The sequence below is a fragment of the Urocampus carinirostris genome, chromosome 5 (genome assembly GCF_059441175.1).
Source record: "Urocampus carinirostris isolate Australia breed hairy pipefish chromosome 5, RoL_Ucar_1.0, whole genome shotgun sequence".
NCBI classification, from domain to species: domain Eukaryota; kingdom Metazoa; phylum Chordata; class Actinopteri; order Syngnathiformes; family Syngnathidae; genus Urocampus; species Urocampus carinirostris.
This window is the reverse complement of record NC_142353.1, coordinates 40,399,202-40,415,687: the sequence shown is the minus strand read 5'-3', so window position 1 is coordinate 40,415,687 and position 16,486 is coordinate 40,399,202. Positions and strand designations below refer to the sequence as shown.

At 40.8% G+C, this 16,486-nt stretch overlaps 1 protein-coding gene across 1 annotated transcript in view; it reads right to left on the bottom strand.

The window, feature by feature from the left end:
• Positions 1-1,760: 1,760 nt before the first annotated feature.
• The window catches only part of adgrd2 (adhesion G protein-coupled receptor D2), a 72,127-nt gene continuing 57,401 nt past the window's right edge, over positions 1,761-16,486 (bottom strand). Inside the window, exons 20-25 of the mRNA XM_088336824.1 lie at positions 15,485-15,526; positions 15,323-15,376; positions 13,470-13,617; positions 10,904-10,962; positions 10,754-10,784; positions 1,761-7,119 (exon numbers count right to left, since the gene is read on the bottom strand). Of these exons, the coding sequence (XP_088192950.1) occupies positions 7,112-7,119; positions 10,754-10,784; positions 10,904-10,962; positions 13,470-13,617; positions 15,323-15,376; positions 15,485-15,526 (342 nt within the window). The 3' untranslated portion in view covers positions 1,761-7,111. The remainder of the gene's footprint in view (positions 7,120-10,753; positions 10,785-10,903; positions 10,963-13,469; positions 13,618-15,322; positions 15,377-15,484; positions 15,527-16,486) is intronic.

The window sequence follows — 16,486 nt, the reverse complement described above, 5'->3', positions numbered from 1 at the left end:
ACCTTATAGTAGGGATCGGGATCCTATGGCTCTTTAAATGAGAACAAATACTGTAGCTCAGAGATAAAACAGGACGTTTTTTTTTTGGTTTGAACAATTTTATTGACACTAGTAAATTGTGAACATGCTTAATTGCTGTTAAGATTGTCGAGAAAAATTGTTCAAACCTCACATAAAACAGGACATGTGCAAATTTTAGATTGCTAACTGCTTAGCTAATCAACATACGTGGAATAGTCGAGGAATTTGGTCCAGTATAAATTTGACACAATTTTAACTCCAGTTTACAGTCAGGGTGTCACACCAGCAGTCCCCGTTTTGGCTGTAAATTGCTAAAAATACTTTATAAGGAAGCTGATTAAACAGTTTCACTATCGAAACATTTTTTGATAGAAACCCACAGAAAAAACTTTAACCCAAAACAAACGTTTTACCCAGAAGCTGTAGCAAAGCACCTCAAACAATTTGATTGGGTAAGTGTTAAGAATAGGCGGAACTATAAACAGGACCAGACATGCGCACTTTTACACCATTGCCCAGCGCCTGTGCTAAAAGTAAATACGCAAGTATCTTCATTTTTAGTAATTTTTGACATTTTCCCAAAATAACTTTGCTTGCACCAGGTTTTAAATCAATAATTTAAGACAAAATGACAGACAAAATAAGCCTCAGCACTCATAAGTAACGGCGGGAGTTGAATTTTAAGTCCTATATCTCTATTGATATGGAACCCTCAAACGTCGCACAGTGAAATTAAATTCGCTGAAGAATTAGCTTTTGTCTGGGGAAAGGGTTTGGCAGTTTGGTTGAATTTTTCGGAAAATATATAACCTGGCACAAAAAAAAATATATAACCTGGCTTTTTCGGTTAAAAAGGTTTCCAACCCCTGCTTTATAGTAACGCCAATGTATTTCAAAAAAGAATACTATATCCAACCATCCATCCATTATTTGCGCCGCTTATCCTCATAAGGGTCACATGGGATCTGGAGCCCATCCCAGCAATCTCCGAGCAATGGACAGGGAACACCCTGAACTGGAACCTGTTCCCAGCCAGTCGCAGGGCACACACAGAAAACCACTCACTCGCTCGCTCATACCTAGGGCCAATTTGGAGTCACCAATTAACTTGCCATGTTTTTGGAATGTGGGGGAGAGCTCCCGGATGAAACGCACAAAGGCACAGGGAGAACATGCAAACTCCGCACATGAAGGCTAGTATCTGGGCCATATTATATAAATTTGTAAAGCATTTTTCCTTGTCCGGGTCGTTTTATTTATTGCATATTGGCATGCTTGGACTTCCATACCAGGGCGCCTAAAGTCAAACAGAAACAGGAAGTCACTCAGCTCACACACCGCTTTCAAAATAAGACAAAGGAGCCAACAAGTATGTTTCCGTTCCTGAGCTGCAAAAAGGCACCATATTTCGAAATTTGTTACCCTCTCACATGTAATGTTGCTCGCATATGGATAAAACCTTTTCTCGGATGAGGCCTTTCTTCGCAAGAGAAATTTTGTCTTATAGTTTTGTTGGTTTCTACAGAAATTCAACTCAAAAATGAGTCCAGGGTAATAGGATCTGCTCTTGTTTCTTCACCGATGTGACGATTTTAGGCACATTCAGAAAAAGACAAAAGTTAAACAAAATGGAGTTTAAAACTTTAAACATTTAAGACCTTTCCTTCGATGTCCGGAATGTTCAAATATTATCGACAATCGTTACGTCTGCCTTAATGTGAATGTCACCCACGATGTATATTTTTTATCCGTTGTGAAATGACAAAATGAAAATTCATTTCACTCGAGAAAAGTTCTCAGATTCTTTCTTCGGACCTACTTGCTGCTGTTGTGAAACAGATTCTCTCGATATTGCTTTTTTTCTGTTTTTGTCTCACATTTCTACAGTATTTTCCCTTTCTGTAGGTTGACAGTCCGTCCCCTGTTAAAGTGTTTTTCCCCTACCAAAAGAAATAATGACTGACCAAAGTATTTTGTTTTGTTTCAATTTTATTGTAATAGTATCACACCAATAAAAGGCAAAGAAATAAAGCTGCGCTTGTGAGTTTGCTTTTTGTCTGTTTTTCCGAAGCGCTGACCTTCCCTGTTATTTCCAGCTATTCCAGCAATTGTGGTGAGGCTGTTTTTACCCTTGTCTAATGATTTACAATATATAACAAATCATCATCTCTTCTTCTAAAACAGTAATGCTCAGCACAATACAAAACCAAAATACATAGACACGTTGTGATGATGACACCAATTTCATTCGACTCTGCTAACACATACGGGACTTTTATACACATATTTTACATCAGCGATGACAATCACTGTTAAGTCAAAGAAGACTTCCATCCAGTAAAAACGCAAATGCTAATTACTGTGTAACCGTGTGGCGAATTAGATAGGATGACATCATTGTCTCAAAAAGAGAAACTTCTATGACTGAAACCAAAAAGATTTCAGAAACATGTTTAAATGATAGCGCTTGGGAGGTATTAGCAAAAGCACACATCTTAAGTCTAAGGCTCAATCCCATTACTTCCTCTTTTCTCCTACCTACCTACATCCAGGGTTGGGTAGGGTTACTTTAACTGGATTACTTTCAATTACCTTTGGATTACTCCCATACCAAATATGCTAATAAAAGACAAAAGAAACTAAATATGAATAGAATTACTAAATTTTGTGGAGGCTTGGGGACTAACGGAATACATGGAACGGCAAAAATGATGTTGGCAAGCTGTTTGGGTTTATTTTCATTTCGTTTCTGTCACATTTTATGTTCGTTTTGCCGGAGATCAAAGAGATCAAAGCCAGGAGAGAAAGCTTACCACGTGTTGTGAGTCATCATTTTATTCATATTTAGTTTCTTTTGTCTTTTGTTAGCATAATGGTATTGGAGTAATCCAAAAGTAATTAAAAGTAATCCAGTTAAAGTACCCTGCCTACATCTTGTTTATCTTTCTCCTCACCCTTTCACTTCTCTCGTCAGGACTAGGTAGAAATTCCTGCAGGAATTAGCATTGCACTTCCTGCTTATTACTTTGAGCTTCTTTTCTAAGCCACATCTGTACATTTTTTAAAATGTGTTTATCTTTTGATTTCACTCACTTGAAATACTCAAACGAGAACAGATTATGACAATAAACTGTCGTGTTTAATTTGCAAAAGATACACATATGCCATCAGACGAGTACAGAGACCCCTCTCTAGTACGTGCTTCGGTTATCACTGGTTTACTTCTTTGCGTTTTTTTTATTAAATTGAATTGTCTTTATTGTCATTGATATCAATGTATCGTGAATTGTGTTTCTAATAGATAGCAGACAGCGAAGGAGAGATTAAGGAGGGCGCTCTGTGTGGGGTGGGTGTGACTGTCTGTGTGTACAACTGTGATAGGCTTCTGTATGCTGTCAGTCAAACAGCTTAGGCATACGCAGTCGACGTCTCCAAATCGAAACAAAATGGGAAGGTTAGCAGCCGCTAGCTTTTAGCGGCTTGTTACATCGAAAAGAAACTCATCAATTAAACCGGACTCTTACGAAAGTCAGGAGAATGCAAAGACATGCTGATCACCAGCGGGTGCTGCGTGGATTGCTTCCGGAAATTGACTGAGGCGGCATTGGAAGGCAAGTAATACCTTGGCTGCAGGTCCAGCCTACTGCTCGGCTACGCTAACACCCGATGCAAGCACGCCACTAACCAGTATCTCTCTCTATGTCGTTTTAATTTTGTATAATCACAATAAAACCATTCATTCAACTATAATTATTCGATGTGTGTTGTTATTTTTTGATCTGTCGTTGTTATTTTATTCAAGTCATATACAGTGGAACCTCGGTTTTTCGAACGCCTCTCAGTTCGAACAAATCGGTTCTCGACCAAAAACTTCGAGGAATTCTTGCTTCGCTTTTCGTTCAAAAAATCGGAGTTCGAACGCCGGTACGCTAGGGGCGATGCTGAGCGGCGTACGGGTGTAGATTTCCCCCACCCCTCGTGAAGAACTGTTGTCACGTGACCGCGCACTTCTTTTTGCTTTCGTTTTGAATATCGGTGAACGGAGTGTTTTAACCCCTAATTATGCCTCGGAAGAAGGGCGGTGCAACAACAAAGTTGCTACAGGTGAAAAAAGAAGAGTAGTGCGTACAACTATTGCATTTAAGAAAGAAATAATAGCAAAATATGAAGAAGATGTGCGAGTTTCCCATCTTTCGAGGGAATAGAGCATGGCTTCTGCAGACCACCACAAAGGTAAGAAATACTATTCATAAATCTTTTCTTTATCATTTAACCGCTCACCACTTGTTGTGGGGACCCTGGTGCTACATGACGTGTAAACGACCTGATTTTTTTATTTTTACACGTTCATGTTAGCGTAATCTTTCGTACGGAAGATTATGCTAACGCGAACCTACGATTAGCCTTGGTTAGCTTCATGTTTACGTTCATGGTAAGCCTTCAAGGATTTGGAACGGATTAAAATGATTTTACTTTACTTTTAATGGCAAAAACGATTATCGGTGATCGACCAAATCGGTTTTGGAACAGGGTCCTGGAACGGATTATGGTTGAGAACCGAGGTTCCACTGTACTCTCATTGAGGTAAGTTTGCCCATTAGAGGCTTTTATGAAGGTGCAAAGCTACTTCGCTGATTTTCACTTTTTGCAGGTGGATCTGGTCCCAATTAAAAAACCAAGGGATCTCTGTACTGCGCTAGACTCTTGTTTATTCTTCCTCGTTTTTGCCAAAATCACTTGTTTTGCGCATCTGTGCTTTTCCTTGTCTCGCAACACCCTCTGCAGAAATTTGTTTCATAATACAACACATAAACAAATGTTAAGGGTTCATTACATCCCGTGATTGGTCGGAACAGCAGAGGGGGTGTGGCTACAGAGAGGCTAGGTCCCTTCTGACCTGACTTTATAAAACAGGGCCTTTGAGACTCACTCTCTCAGCCTACTCTACAATTTCCGGAGCATTCTGACTGTGTTACCCTCATTGTGAACACTCTTTGTTTGAGTAAGGGATAAAATCTAGAGAAAGGGGGAGTAATGAGATTGAGCCTGAATCTTATGACTTGTATTTTTATGTTTTGTTCATTTTTTACTTTCACAGCAATGCTCAGCTAGATTTATATATCAGGTTTAACGCACAGAAGAATTGTATGCATTTGTATTTTTCCTTTTAGTAAAAACGAAATGTGTGACATCATTTTCCTTACATAACAAACCGAACACACTATACAGATGCTTTCCTCCCTTTCATATTCTCTGCCAGTGTGCAACACATACAAACGTGTCTCCAGCTTGCAATTCTTATGACCCTTGAAATCATAAATCATTTGTCGGGATTTACATCGAGGCAGAAAATAAACGTAATACAGTGGGACCTCGGTTATCACGGTTAATGGGGACCAAAACCACCCGCAAAAAGTGAAAATCTGCGAAGTAGCGACGCCCCTTCAAAAAAAAACAACCTTTACAGTACACCCCCCCTGTATACAGTACAATACAGTACACCATATGGAATACGGTTAGAGAGAGAGATTCTTCTTAAACAATCAAACAATAAAATAAAATTTAACTTAACTCTTAGAATAAATTATTTTAACCTCAGATTAGGTTTGCATCCAGGCTGATTTTCTTCGCCCTACAATCGTGGATCCAAATAACCAGTGCATTTTCCATTCGCACCATGGTCTTATTCTGGGTGTTTACAACCCTTTTGGCATCTTTCGTGAAATATATTGCAGCAGTTTTTCTGATGTTCTTCTCTTTCTTCTTTATGTACCATACAGTGGATTAATTCAGGCCATATTGTCGGGCTATAGCTATTTCCTCCTTTCAACTTGTCCAATAAACTCACTTTTTCGTTAATCGTTAATATTTTTCGCTTTTTCTTCGGTTCACTAGACGCACCAAGGGATAAAGAGCGTTTGGGAGGCATCACGAAGGGCTTCAAAAAACTTTTAGACTTAAGAATTCACCACGGGAAAAAAAGGTAACTAGCTGCGAGCTAAGGCGAGAAGCTTACAGTACTGTATACGAGGTAAGCGTGGTTTACTGTAGTGAATGGGCCAATGGGGAGTCGAGTGTTCAGCCAGTGCTGGCCAATGAGCTTGCGTTTATGGCCGTGACGCTTAGCGTATACGTGCAGTTCTTTGTGTTTTAAAATTTTGTAAAATGATGTAATTACTAATTTTAACCGGCAAAAAGCTTATCTCCAGAGGCGAGCCGTTTTGGCCTGGCTAAAATGAAATGCACGGTTGGTGGCCCACATAAAATGAACTGCACTGTTTTGGCTGTAATCCTTTATCCCCAGTCAACAACTGCTAAAATTAGGGTCTTCTAATGCGTGGCTGCCATTTTTTCTGACTAGAACGAACAGCACCCAACCGGCCGCAGTCCATTATCACTGGTTGACTGTAGTCAAAAATGGATGAAAGGGGGAGGCTACTAAGTGGATTTTGGGGTTTCCTGGACCCCATTTACAGCGAGAAATTAAGGATAACAGTTCACATGTTCCATTCGTTCTAATCTGGGCTCTTTGTGTGACATTCAAGGGCCTTTTCCAAGTTATCCTAAAGTGACTTTTATATTTAGACAGTGTGGTTGTTGTCTTGCTGTAAAATGATGTAATTACTAATTTTAATGTAATATTTTCCATTATTATTCATGTTTATTTTTTTTAAAATTGATATTATTTATGTATAATGATTTTTTTTTAACTATTACCCGCCACGAAGCTCTTAAGCCGCGAACGTCGAAGCGCCAAGTAGCGAGGTCCCACTGTACTTTATGTTGACATTTTACGACGGCAATTATTTATCACAGCCCACACATAATGTAACATTAATGAACTTCCACAAATAAAATATCGTTTAAGATTTCACATTATCGTATGCAATAACAAGTCAGGGCTTTGTGAATCAAAGAGAAGCGAAAGCGGAGCATTTTATCCAATAACTTGAATTTCATCCACAGCAGCAAAACCTGCGGACTTGTGTGTAGACGCCGCACACTCGAGTCGTGTGTCCAGTTGTGCCCTCTTTCAGCGTGGTCCAAGGTTACGATGTATTGAGTATCAGAGAGGGATTCCACTTTCATTTCAACAACCTGCGATGAAAAAGCAAGAAGGGCATTAGCCACGACTAAATCAGAATACCGTGTTTTGGTGTGTTTGCATACAAAAGGCCGATTGAAAAAGCCGGGTGAGAGAGAGAGCAGGTGTTGGAGTGGTTAATGGCCAATACCGTGAATAGCCCAACATGGCCGCCGCTGATTAGTGCAATGAACTTCTTCTTTGTCTCATGAGTACACAATGAACATCCAGGAGCACTCCAGCATCCAGCAGGCGTTTTTCACAGGCGCAAAAACATTTAATGAATCTATTTCCAACTTGGCCCTTCTCGCTGATGGGCAGATCGGTGTTATTGAAGATGACTTAACCCGATGCACCATCTGTTAACTGTGTCTTGTACAATGGAACACAAACCTACACGCTTAGTTTCACACAATCTTAATGATGTGCACTACAAAGGTAAAAGAGATACAGAAGTATATTTGTATCGAATTTCAAATGTGGTCTTTGATATTTCAGCCTTGGGCTACTAATTATATATATATATATATATATATATATATATATATATATATATATATATATATATTATATATATATATATATATATATATATATATATATATATAATATCTCATCTCATTAGCTGCACCGCTTATCCTCAGTAGGGTCGCGGGGGTGCTGGAGCCCATCCCAGCAATCATCGGGCAGTGGACACCCTGAACTGGTTGCTAACCAATCACAGGGCACACAAGGACAGACAACTCGCTCATTCACACCTAGGGACAATTTGGACCAGCCAATCCACCTGGAATGCATGTCTTTGGAATGTAGGAGGAAACCGGAGTGCCCGGAGGAAACCCACGCAAGCACGGGGAGAACATACAAACTCCGCACAGGAAGTCCGGTAGCTGGTTTTGACCCCACACAGGAGGTTCCCAAGACCTTAGAACTGTGCCGCACACGGACTAACCACTGCGCCGCCGTGCTGCCCATATATATATACCGATTGGAATCACCTGTGCCCGCTTATTTCGCGTCAGCCGCTGCGGGCTTTCTGATTGGCTGCCTGTCACTATTTGAATCCGGCCCTGTCAGTCCCCTGTTGTCAGTCCGTCTGCAAATATCTGTTTTTACAAAGCAAGCCCTTTTTCGACCCTGACTCATGCCTGTCCCGTTTTTTGTTCCTGTGTCCCGCTACGACCTGTTTCCATCTGGACCACGTCTGCTCTCCCGTCCTGAATTACGATTCGCTTTTGATTCCGACCACGTCTGCTCTCCCGTCTCGGCTTACTACCCGTTTCCAACCCCGACCACGTCTTGCTCTTTCAGTTCCGGCTACTGACCAGTTTTCTGCCCCTGACACCGCCATCGCTCACTACGGAAGATCCACTTCCATGTTAGGATCACTAGCCAAGTACGAGAGCGAACACTGGATCGTGGGCGCAATCCTTCCTCGTTCCTTCAATAAAACCTGTGGTAAACATTACGCGAGTGGGTCCTGTTTCCGTTCTGGTCCTGACAATATATATATATATATATATATATATATATATATATATATATATCCCTGATCATAAATTGCTGCAACCGGGGACCGGCAGTATACCCTTTTGTCAGGCAGCTCTTTTCTGCCGTTACTGTTTTTCTGCCTGAACTGAACCCGTGCGGCTGCAATTCCATTAATCACAATCCCATAAATCTGAGAGCAAGAACCGGCAAAACGCTTATCTCCAGAGGCGAGCCGTTTAGGCCTGGCTAAAATGAAATGCACGGTTGGTGGCCCACATAAAATGAACTGCACTGTTTTGGCTGTAATCTTTTATCCCCAGTCAACAACTGCTAAAATTAGGGGCTGAGGGAGCCCATTTTTGTAATGCGTGGCTGCCATTTTTTCTGACTAGAATGAACAGCAACCAACCGGCCGCAATCCATTATCACTGGTTGACTATAGTCAAAAATGGATGAAAGGGGGAGGCTACTAAGTGGCTTTTGGGGCTTCGCATGGAGTTCTGGACCCCATTAACAGCGAGAAATTAAGGATAACAGTTCACATGTTTCATTCGTTCTAATCTGGGCTCTTTGCGTGCCATTCAAGGGCATTTTCCAAGTGTTCCTAAAGTGACTTTTATATTTAGACAGTGTGGTTGTTGTCTTGCTGTAAAATGAATTGGGTCAAAACTGCTCTTGAAGTTTCATTCCAGCAAATTTCTGACCTATTTTGTCTTAAATGCAAAAGAGTGTTCTGGCGCAAGCACATTGGATGCATTTTGCTATCTCTCCATCCTTGAATATCATCTAGTAAGTAACTACCGTAAATTCCGGACTATAAGCCGCTACTTTTTTCCCGAACTTTCAACCCTGCGGCTTATTCAGTGATGCGGCCAATTCATGTAATTTTTCTAACGGCCGCTAGCGGCGCTTGAGTGTTGCTACCATTAACTGCCCTGTCAAAGCTATATTATTATTATCAAAGCTTTGAAAACTCTCTCGGTGTACCGTCTTTCTTTGTAAATATGTGTAACCCATGTATAATATGTTTTTGCAACTGTATATTTTTGTAATGTATTTATTTGTATTTATTTTAGACACTTATTCTGATACGTTTTGCACATGTGAACAAAAAATGAGGGGCGGAACAAACGCGGGGTGCCGAGTTTAAGTGGGGACTGCTAAAGGTGAGGGACAGACAAGGAAAGAAGAGGGGGTAAAAAGTTGGTTAAAGAAAAAGGAGTTGCGTGAGTAAATGTGTTCATCTGATATATTTTTCCCACCCTTATCTTTGGAAATATACACTTTTTTCCCTTGGATTACTTTCAACGGGACCCGGACTCTGCAGGTCTGCATCAAACCTTATGTACCGGTATCATTTTCCGTTCATTTTGCCAGCTGTGATTTTTGGACTGTGGACTTTGATGAAGGACATTTAGTTTCAATCGCGGGACTTGAAGTCGGGTTTGGGTAATTTTTGTGTTTGTGTTACATGTTTAAATGTGGGCGCATGCGGCTTATATTCAGGGGCGGCTTGTGTATGTACAAAATTGTTTTTTCTCTCAAGATGTGGTGGGTGCGGCTTATCATCAGGGGCACTCAATAGTCCGGAATTTACAGTAGTAAGAAACTAGTTTACATTGCTAAGGTTTTTGAGTTCTACCTTGCCTTCACGTAGGTTTTAGATCAGCGTATTGTGTAATAATTGTAATAGTAGTCTGTAAAGCGCTTTGAGACTTTTCGAGTTTAGGTGTATTCAAATAAACTTGACTCGACTTAAAGCTAGTTCCTCATCAAAATGGGCATTGGTTCAAGAGGAAGATATAAAAGAAAACTTTTTGAAATGACAAATTTGAAAGAAAAGTTGCCAAATTTCTAAAAAGCAAGCTTAATTTCGAGAGGGAACAAAACGTAGAAGTAATCCGATTTAGAATAAAAAAATATTTGGCAAATGATGGGTTAGCACTTATAAATTATAACTTATAAAAAAATGTGAATTTCCCTTCGGGGATGAATAAAGTATCTATCTATCTATCCATCTATCTATCTATCTATCTATCTATCTAAAGATATTATTACTCTCGACAAAAAAATTCATAACCATGTAACACCAATGCAAGGCCAATTTTCCCACATAAAAATAAATACATTCATTTAAAATGGTTGAAAAAATCTTACCTGATGGTTTGAACGCAGTGAGTTGCACTACCTAAAATCAAAGTAATACAAATAATTAGAAAAAGCAGAGAAGGACAAAAAACAAACAAACTGAACAACTAAACTACACAGACAACAACATTTGAACAAAAATACATAGAGTTTCCTTACCTGATTTCCTGGTGCAGGGTTCAATGAGAAACTCACAAAACTTTCTTTTCTGAAACTCTCTAGAAGACAAAACAATTCATTTTTTCAAAATTTAATTTCAAAGTTTTTAAAGTTTTCTGGATTATAAGGCGCACCAAACCCCCCAATTAGGACTGAAAGTTAAAAGTGCGCCCTATAACCAAATATACCTTTTTTTACTGCAGAATAAGGTGGATGAGATTGGAAGTGCTAGAGTAAATATACCGTAAATTCCGGACTATAAGCCGCTACTTTTCCCCCAAACTTTCAGCCCTGCGGCTTATTCAGTGATGCGGCCAATTTATATAATTTATATCATTATTATTAAAGCTTTGAAAACTCTCTCGGCGTACCGTCTTTCTTTGTAAATACGTGTAACCATGTATAATATGTATTTGCAACTGTATATTTTTGTAATGTACTTATTTGTATTTATTTTGGACACTTATTCTGATATGTTTTGGACAGGCAAATTAAAAAGAACGGGTGTAACAAACGCGGGCTGACGGGAAGTGGGGACCGGTAAAGGTGAGTGTTTGTGGACACGGCGGACAATAGTGAATATATATTTTTCCCACGCTTACCTTTGGAAATATACACTTTTTTCCCTTGGATTACTTTCAACGGGTACTCTGCAGGTCTGCATCACACCTTAAGTACCGGTATCATTTTCTGTCCATTTTTCCAGCTGTGATTTTCGGACTGTGTATTTTAATGAAGGATATTCAGTTACAATCGTGGGACTTACAGTCGGGTCTGGGTTAATTTTGTGTTTGTGTTCCATTTTTTTATGTGGGCGCATGCGGCTTATATACAGGTGCGGCTTGTGTAAGTACAAAATCGCTTTTCCTCTTAAAATGTGGTGGGTGCGGCTTATAATCGGGTGCGCTCTATAGTCCGGAATTTATGGTAGGTATGCATTACCAAACACATTTTTACGGGCTAAGCAATTACTTGTCTGGATTGATCAAATCGATAAACATCTCCGACCTAAAACACAAAAGATTGTGTGCAACAGAAATTTAACCTGTGTAATGTCGTTGCGTGTGCCGCCACTTTACCACTGACCACCAGTGGTACAGATGACAAACGTGAAGGCATTAGCACTCTGTCACGACCAGGACGGAATCAGGACCCAATTGCTTAACCTTAAACACAAGTTTTATTGAAAGAAAGAGGAAGGGCTGCACCCACGATCCAGTGCTCGCTGGACACGGGAAGCTCTTGTGATCCGAATACGGAAGTGGATCTTCCATAGCGGGCGATGGCGGTGTCAGGGACGGCAAAACAGGTCGATAGACGGGACAGGAGAGCAAAAACGTGGTCGGGGTCAGAAACGGGTCGTAAGCCGGGACGGGAGAGTAGACGTGGTCAGGATCAAAAACAGTTCGTAGCCGGAGACAAACGGGGAGATCAGGAACGGGCAGGTGGAAAAACGGGTGCAAAAACAGGACAGGCGGGAGTCAGGGTCAAAAATGACTGCCTTGTAACAACAGAGGTTCGCAGACGGACTGACAAAAGGAGAGTGACAGGACTGGGCTTAAAAAGGGACAGCCAATCACATATTCCGCATTAGGCACAGGTGTTCCAAATTGGTAATCATGACACGCTCATCTCTTTATCACACTATTTTCATCCACTGTGCCAGGAACACTGATTTGCGTAGTGAATTCTGATAGGTCAAACCGTCTCTACACTTTCTTTTTTAACCAAGGAATGTTAGATAATGGAGAAAACAGAAAGTCTTTCAACAAAATGTGATACACGGTCTTTATCTAGGTATGCATTAAACCAAAATGTTATTGATACACATGTGAAAAGTGGAGAGACTATTTAAACTTTTAGAATGCACTATGCAAATCACTGTTTCTGGCACCGTGAGTAAAAAAGGTTGATAATTAGGTGAGCTCTAATTCCTTTTTATAATCTATATGTACCAATGGTGGTCTAGTGGTAAAGTGTCTGTGTTCTCACTGCCACTACTTGGGTTCGATTCCGGTTACATACAATCTTTGTCGATGAAATCAGCGATACTTGAAGAATGATCGATCATTGTATTAATATATATCGTAAGTTTATGGGCTCATTTATACATAAATACAGTGCAGTTTCAATTTCATGCAACTTATAGTCCGGTGCGCCTTATGGATGAAAAATATTTGTTAACATACTATTTTTGGGGTGTGCGCCGTGTCGTGCGGAAATACGGTACGTATGGTAATAGAGTTTTATAACTGCATGGAGTTTTTGTCGAATCCGCCACTAGAATACAAATTCTTTTGTTGCAAAGAACAGAAAGATGTCATCAGATGTCGTAAAAGGGGTTTTCAAATTAAAAAAAAGTCAAAAACGAAACGCTTTACAGCAGGGGTGTCAAACAGGCGGCCCGCGGGCCGGATGAGGCCCGCTAAGGGATTGAATCTGGCCCGCGAGACAACGCTGAGGGAAGCGCAAGAGAAAAAGGACCTGCAGTTTGAAATATTTCCACTTGAAATTGCCAAAGCCAGGTGCCACTTATAAATGCTGTACATTTCAGAGTTCTTCTCACCGTTTTTAATAACGAGTGAAGCGGAACTAGAACTTGGAGGTCCATACGTCTCACTAGTTTCAGGACTGGAAGCTCTTGGAGGGCAGCGGTCCCAAGACTTTTTAGGAGCTCGCTGAGAAGCGATAAAGGTGGTCGGCTGGGAACAATTCTGCCATGACACACAAAAAAAAAAAAAAAACTCATCTCACTTCAAATTGATACAATTAAGGTACAGTGTTCGAAACCAATTTGTTCAATCACCGAAATCATTTTTCCCATTAAAAATAATGTAAATCGTTTTAATCCGTTCCAACACCCTGAATGTTTACCATGAATGTTTAACGTATACTTAAAGCTAACCCAGGCTAATCGTACGTCCGCGTTATCGTAATCCTCCGTACGAAAGATTACGCTAACATGAACGTGTAAAAATTAAAAAATCAGGTCGTTTACAAGTCATTTAGCACCCGGGTTTCCACAACAAGTGGTAAGCGGTTCATTGGAAAGGGGGCTCCGTTCCAACACCCTCAATGTTGGGCTCCGTTCCAACACCCTAAATGTTTAACGTAAACTTAAAGCTAACCCAGGCTAATCGTACGTTCGCGTTATCGTAATTGTAAAGTTGGCCGTTTTGGATATGTGCATTTCTCAGAATTCAATGCAATGAAAATAACTTGTTTTTATATTCCTAAATATAAAAACAATCTTTCTCACACACACACCCATAAAGTAACGTTTCAATCATCAGTCTAATTACATCTTTTATACTTTTATCAATCTTATATTCTTTTATTGTGAAGTCGTGCTCATGTGTGTGTTCCTTTTCCTGTTTTCTACTGGCGAATAATAAACCACGCCTACGGAGTGGTAGTTGCAGTCCGCCAGGGGCACAGCCGTGGGAGCATGTTGTTAGCAGGGCTGCAGCTACCACGAAGTAGTTTTAAACCAAAATAGGTGTTTTTTACTTGGGTAATAGTCTTTATAATGTTTAACTTTAACAGTAATCTTCCGTACGAAAGATTACGCTAACATGAACGTGTAAAAATTAAAAAAAAAGGATAAAGAAAAGAATTATGAATAGGATTTCTTACCTTTGTGGTGGTCAGCAGAAGGCGCAGGTGGACGGTGGGGAGGAAAATTATTGTTTGGAAGGATGTTCTTTTGTCTTGAAATACTGATCTAATGACACTTGCTTCTGCCTTCTTTTTAGCACTTTTCTAAAGTGACTCATGACAGGCATAATTAGGGGCTAAAACACTTCGTACACCTATATTAAGCGATAACAGTTGGTCACGACGCTCAGCAAACCCTAGCGTACGCAGTCACGCATTACCGGCGTTCGAACTCCGATTTTCTGACCGAACAGCGAAGCAAGAATTTCTCAACATTTTTGGTCGGACTCCGATTTTTTCGAACTGAGAGGCGTTCGAAAACCGAGGTTCCACTGTATTAAGAAAATAATAATAATAATAATAATAATAATTTCCTTTGTATTGTCATTCTTTGTAACAATGTACACAGAACGAAATGTCGATACACCTGACCCGTTGTAGCGAGCCGATGCAGCCGCAGCCAACAGAGGGCGCCGCCATTTTACCAATGTTATAAGTCTTAGGTATGACTCGGCCGAGGCGCGAACCAGCGACCTCCCAGTCTCAAAGCGGGCGCCGTACCATCTAGGCTAAAATGAGTAGATCATGACTCGTATGTATTTCAAAAACAGTTTGTCAACATAATGAACAAAACATGTTTACATGTATTGCAATCACTATCATCGAAAACACCGTGGTCCCTCTTATCCCGATTAGCAATTGTAAATATGATTATGCAATTCTGACATAACAACCCGTAGAAACAACATTTCAGACACTTACTGTAAAAGATAAAGCTTTTCTCTTTTCCTTGATCCTCTTTATGGCATTCCTCACCTACATTAAAAAAAAAGAATTACTTGAAGGCTAACCAACATAAAGCAAACTAATAAATTTGCTGAAGCAACTGACAGTGAAAGTATAATGACTTGACTGTCCACCTACCTCACTGTTGTAAACAGCATATACGAGGAAAATGTACAGGCCCTGTAGAGATGAAATAAACAATTAGGAAAGCCAAACAAAAAATATAATATAATATAATCCATCCATCATCTGCATCTTGGAGCAGTGGGCAGGGGACACCCTGAACTGGTTGCCAGCCAGTCGCAGGGCACACAGACAGACAACTCACTCGCTCATTCACACTTAGGAACAATTTGGACTGGCCAATTAACTTGACATGCATGTTTTTGGAAACCAGTGTGCCCGGAGGAAACCCACACAAGTACAGGGAGAACATGCAAACTCCACACAGGATTGTTCAATCTCATGACCTCAGAACTGTGCCACCGACTCCCTAAACCACTCAGCCGCCGTGTGCCAATATAATATAATATAACATGATATGATATGATATGAGATGGCACGGTGACGCAGTGGTTAGCGCATGTGCGGCACCGTTCATGTCTTGGGAACCTCCTGCGTGGGTTCAAATCCAGCTCCAGACCTCCTGTGCGGAGTTTGTATGTTCTCCCCGTGCTTGCGTGGGTTTCCTCCGGGCACTCCGGTTTCCTCCCACATTCCAAAAACATGCATTTCAGGTGAATTGGCCGGTCCAAATTGTCCCTAGGTATGAATGAGCGAATGAGTTGTCTGTCCCCATGTGCCCTGCGACTGGCTGGCAACCAGTTCAGGGTGTCCCCTGCCCACTGCCCGAAGATGGCTGGGATGGGCTCCAGCCCCCCCGCGACCCTAATGAGGATAAACGGTACGGCTAATGAGATGAGATGAGATGAGATAACATGATATGATATGAGATAGCGCGGTGACGCAGTGGTTAGCGCATGTGCGGCACCGTTCATGTCTTGGGAACCTCCTGCGTGGGTTCAAATCCAGCTCCAGACTTCCTGTGCGGAGTTTGTATGTTCTCCCCGTGCTTGCGTGGGTTTCCTCCGGGCACTCCGGTTTCTTCCCACATTCCAAAAACATGCATTTCAGGTGAAT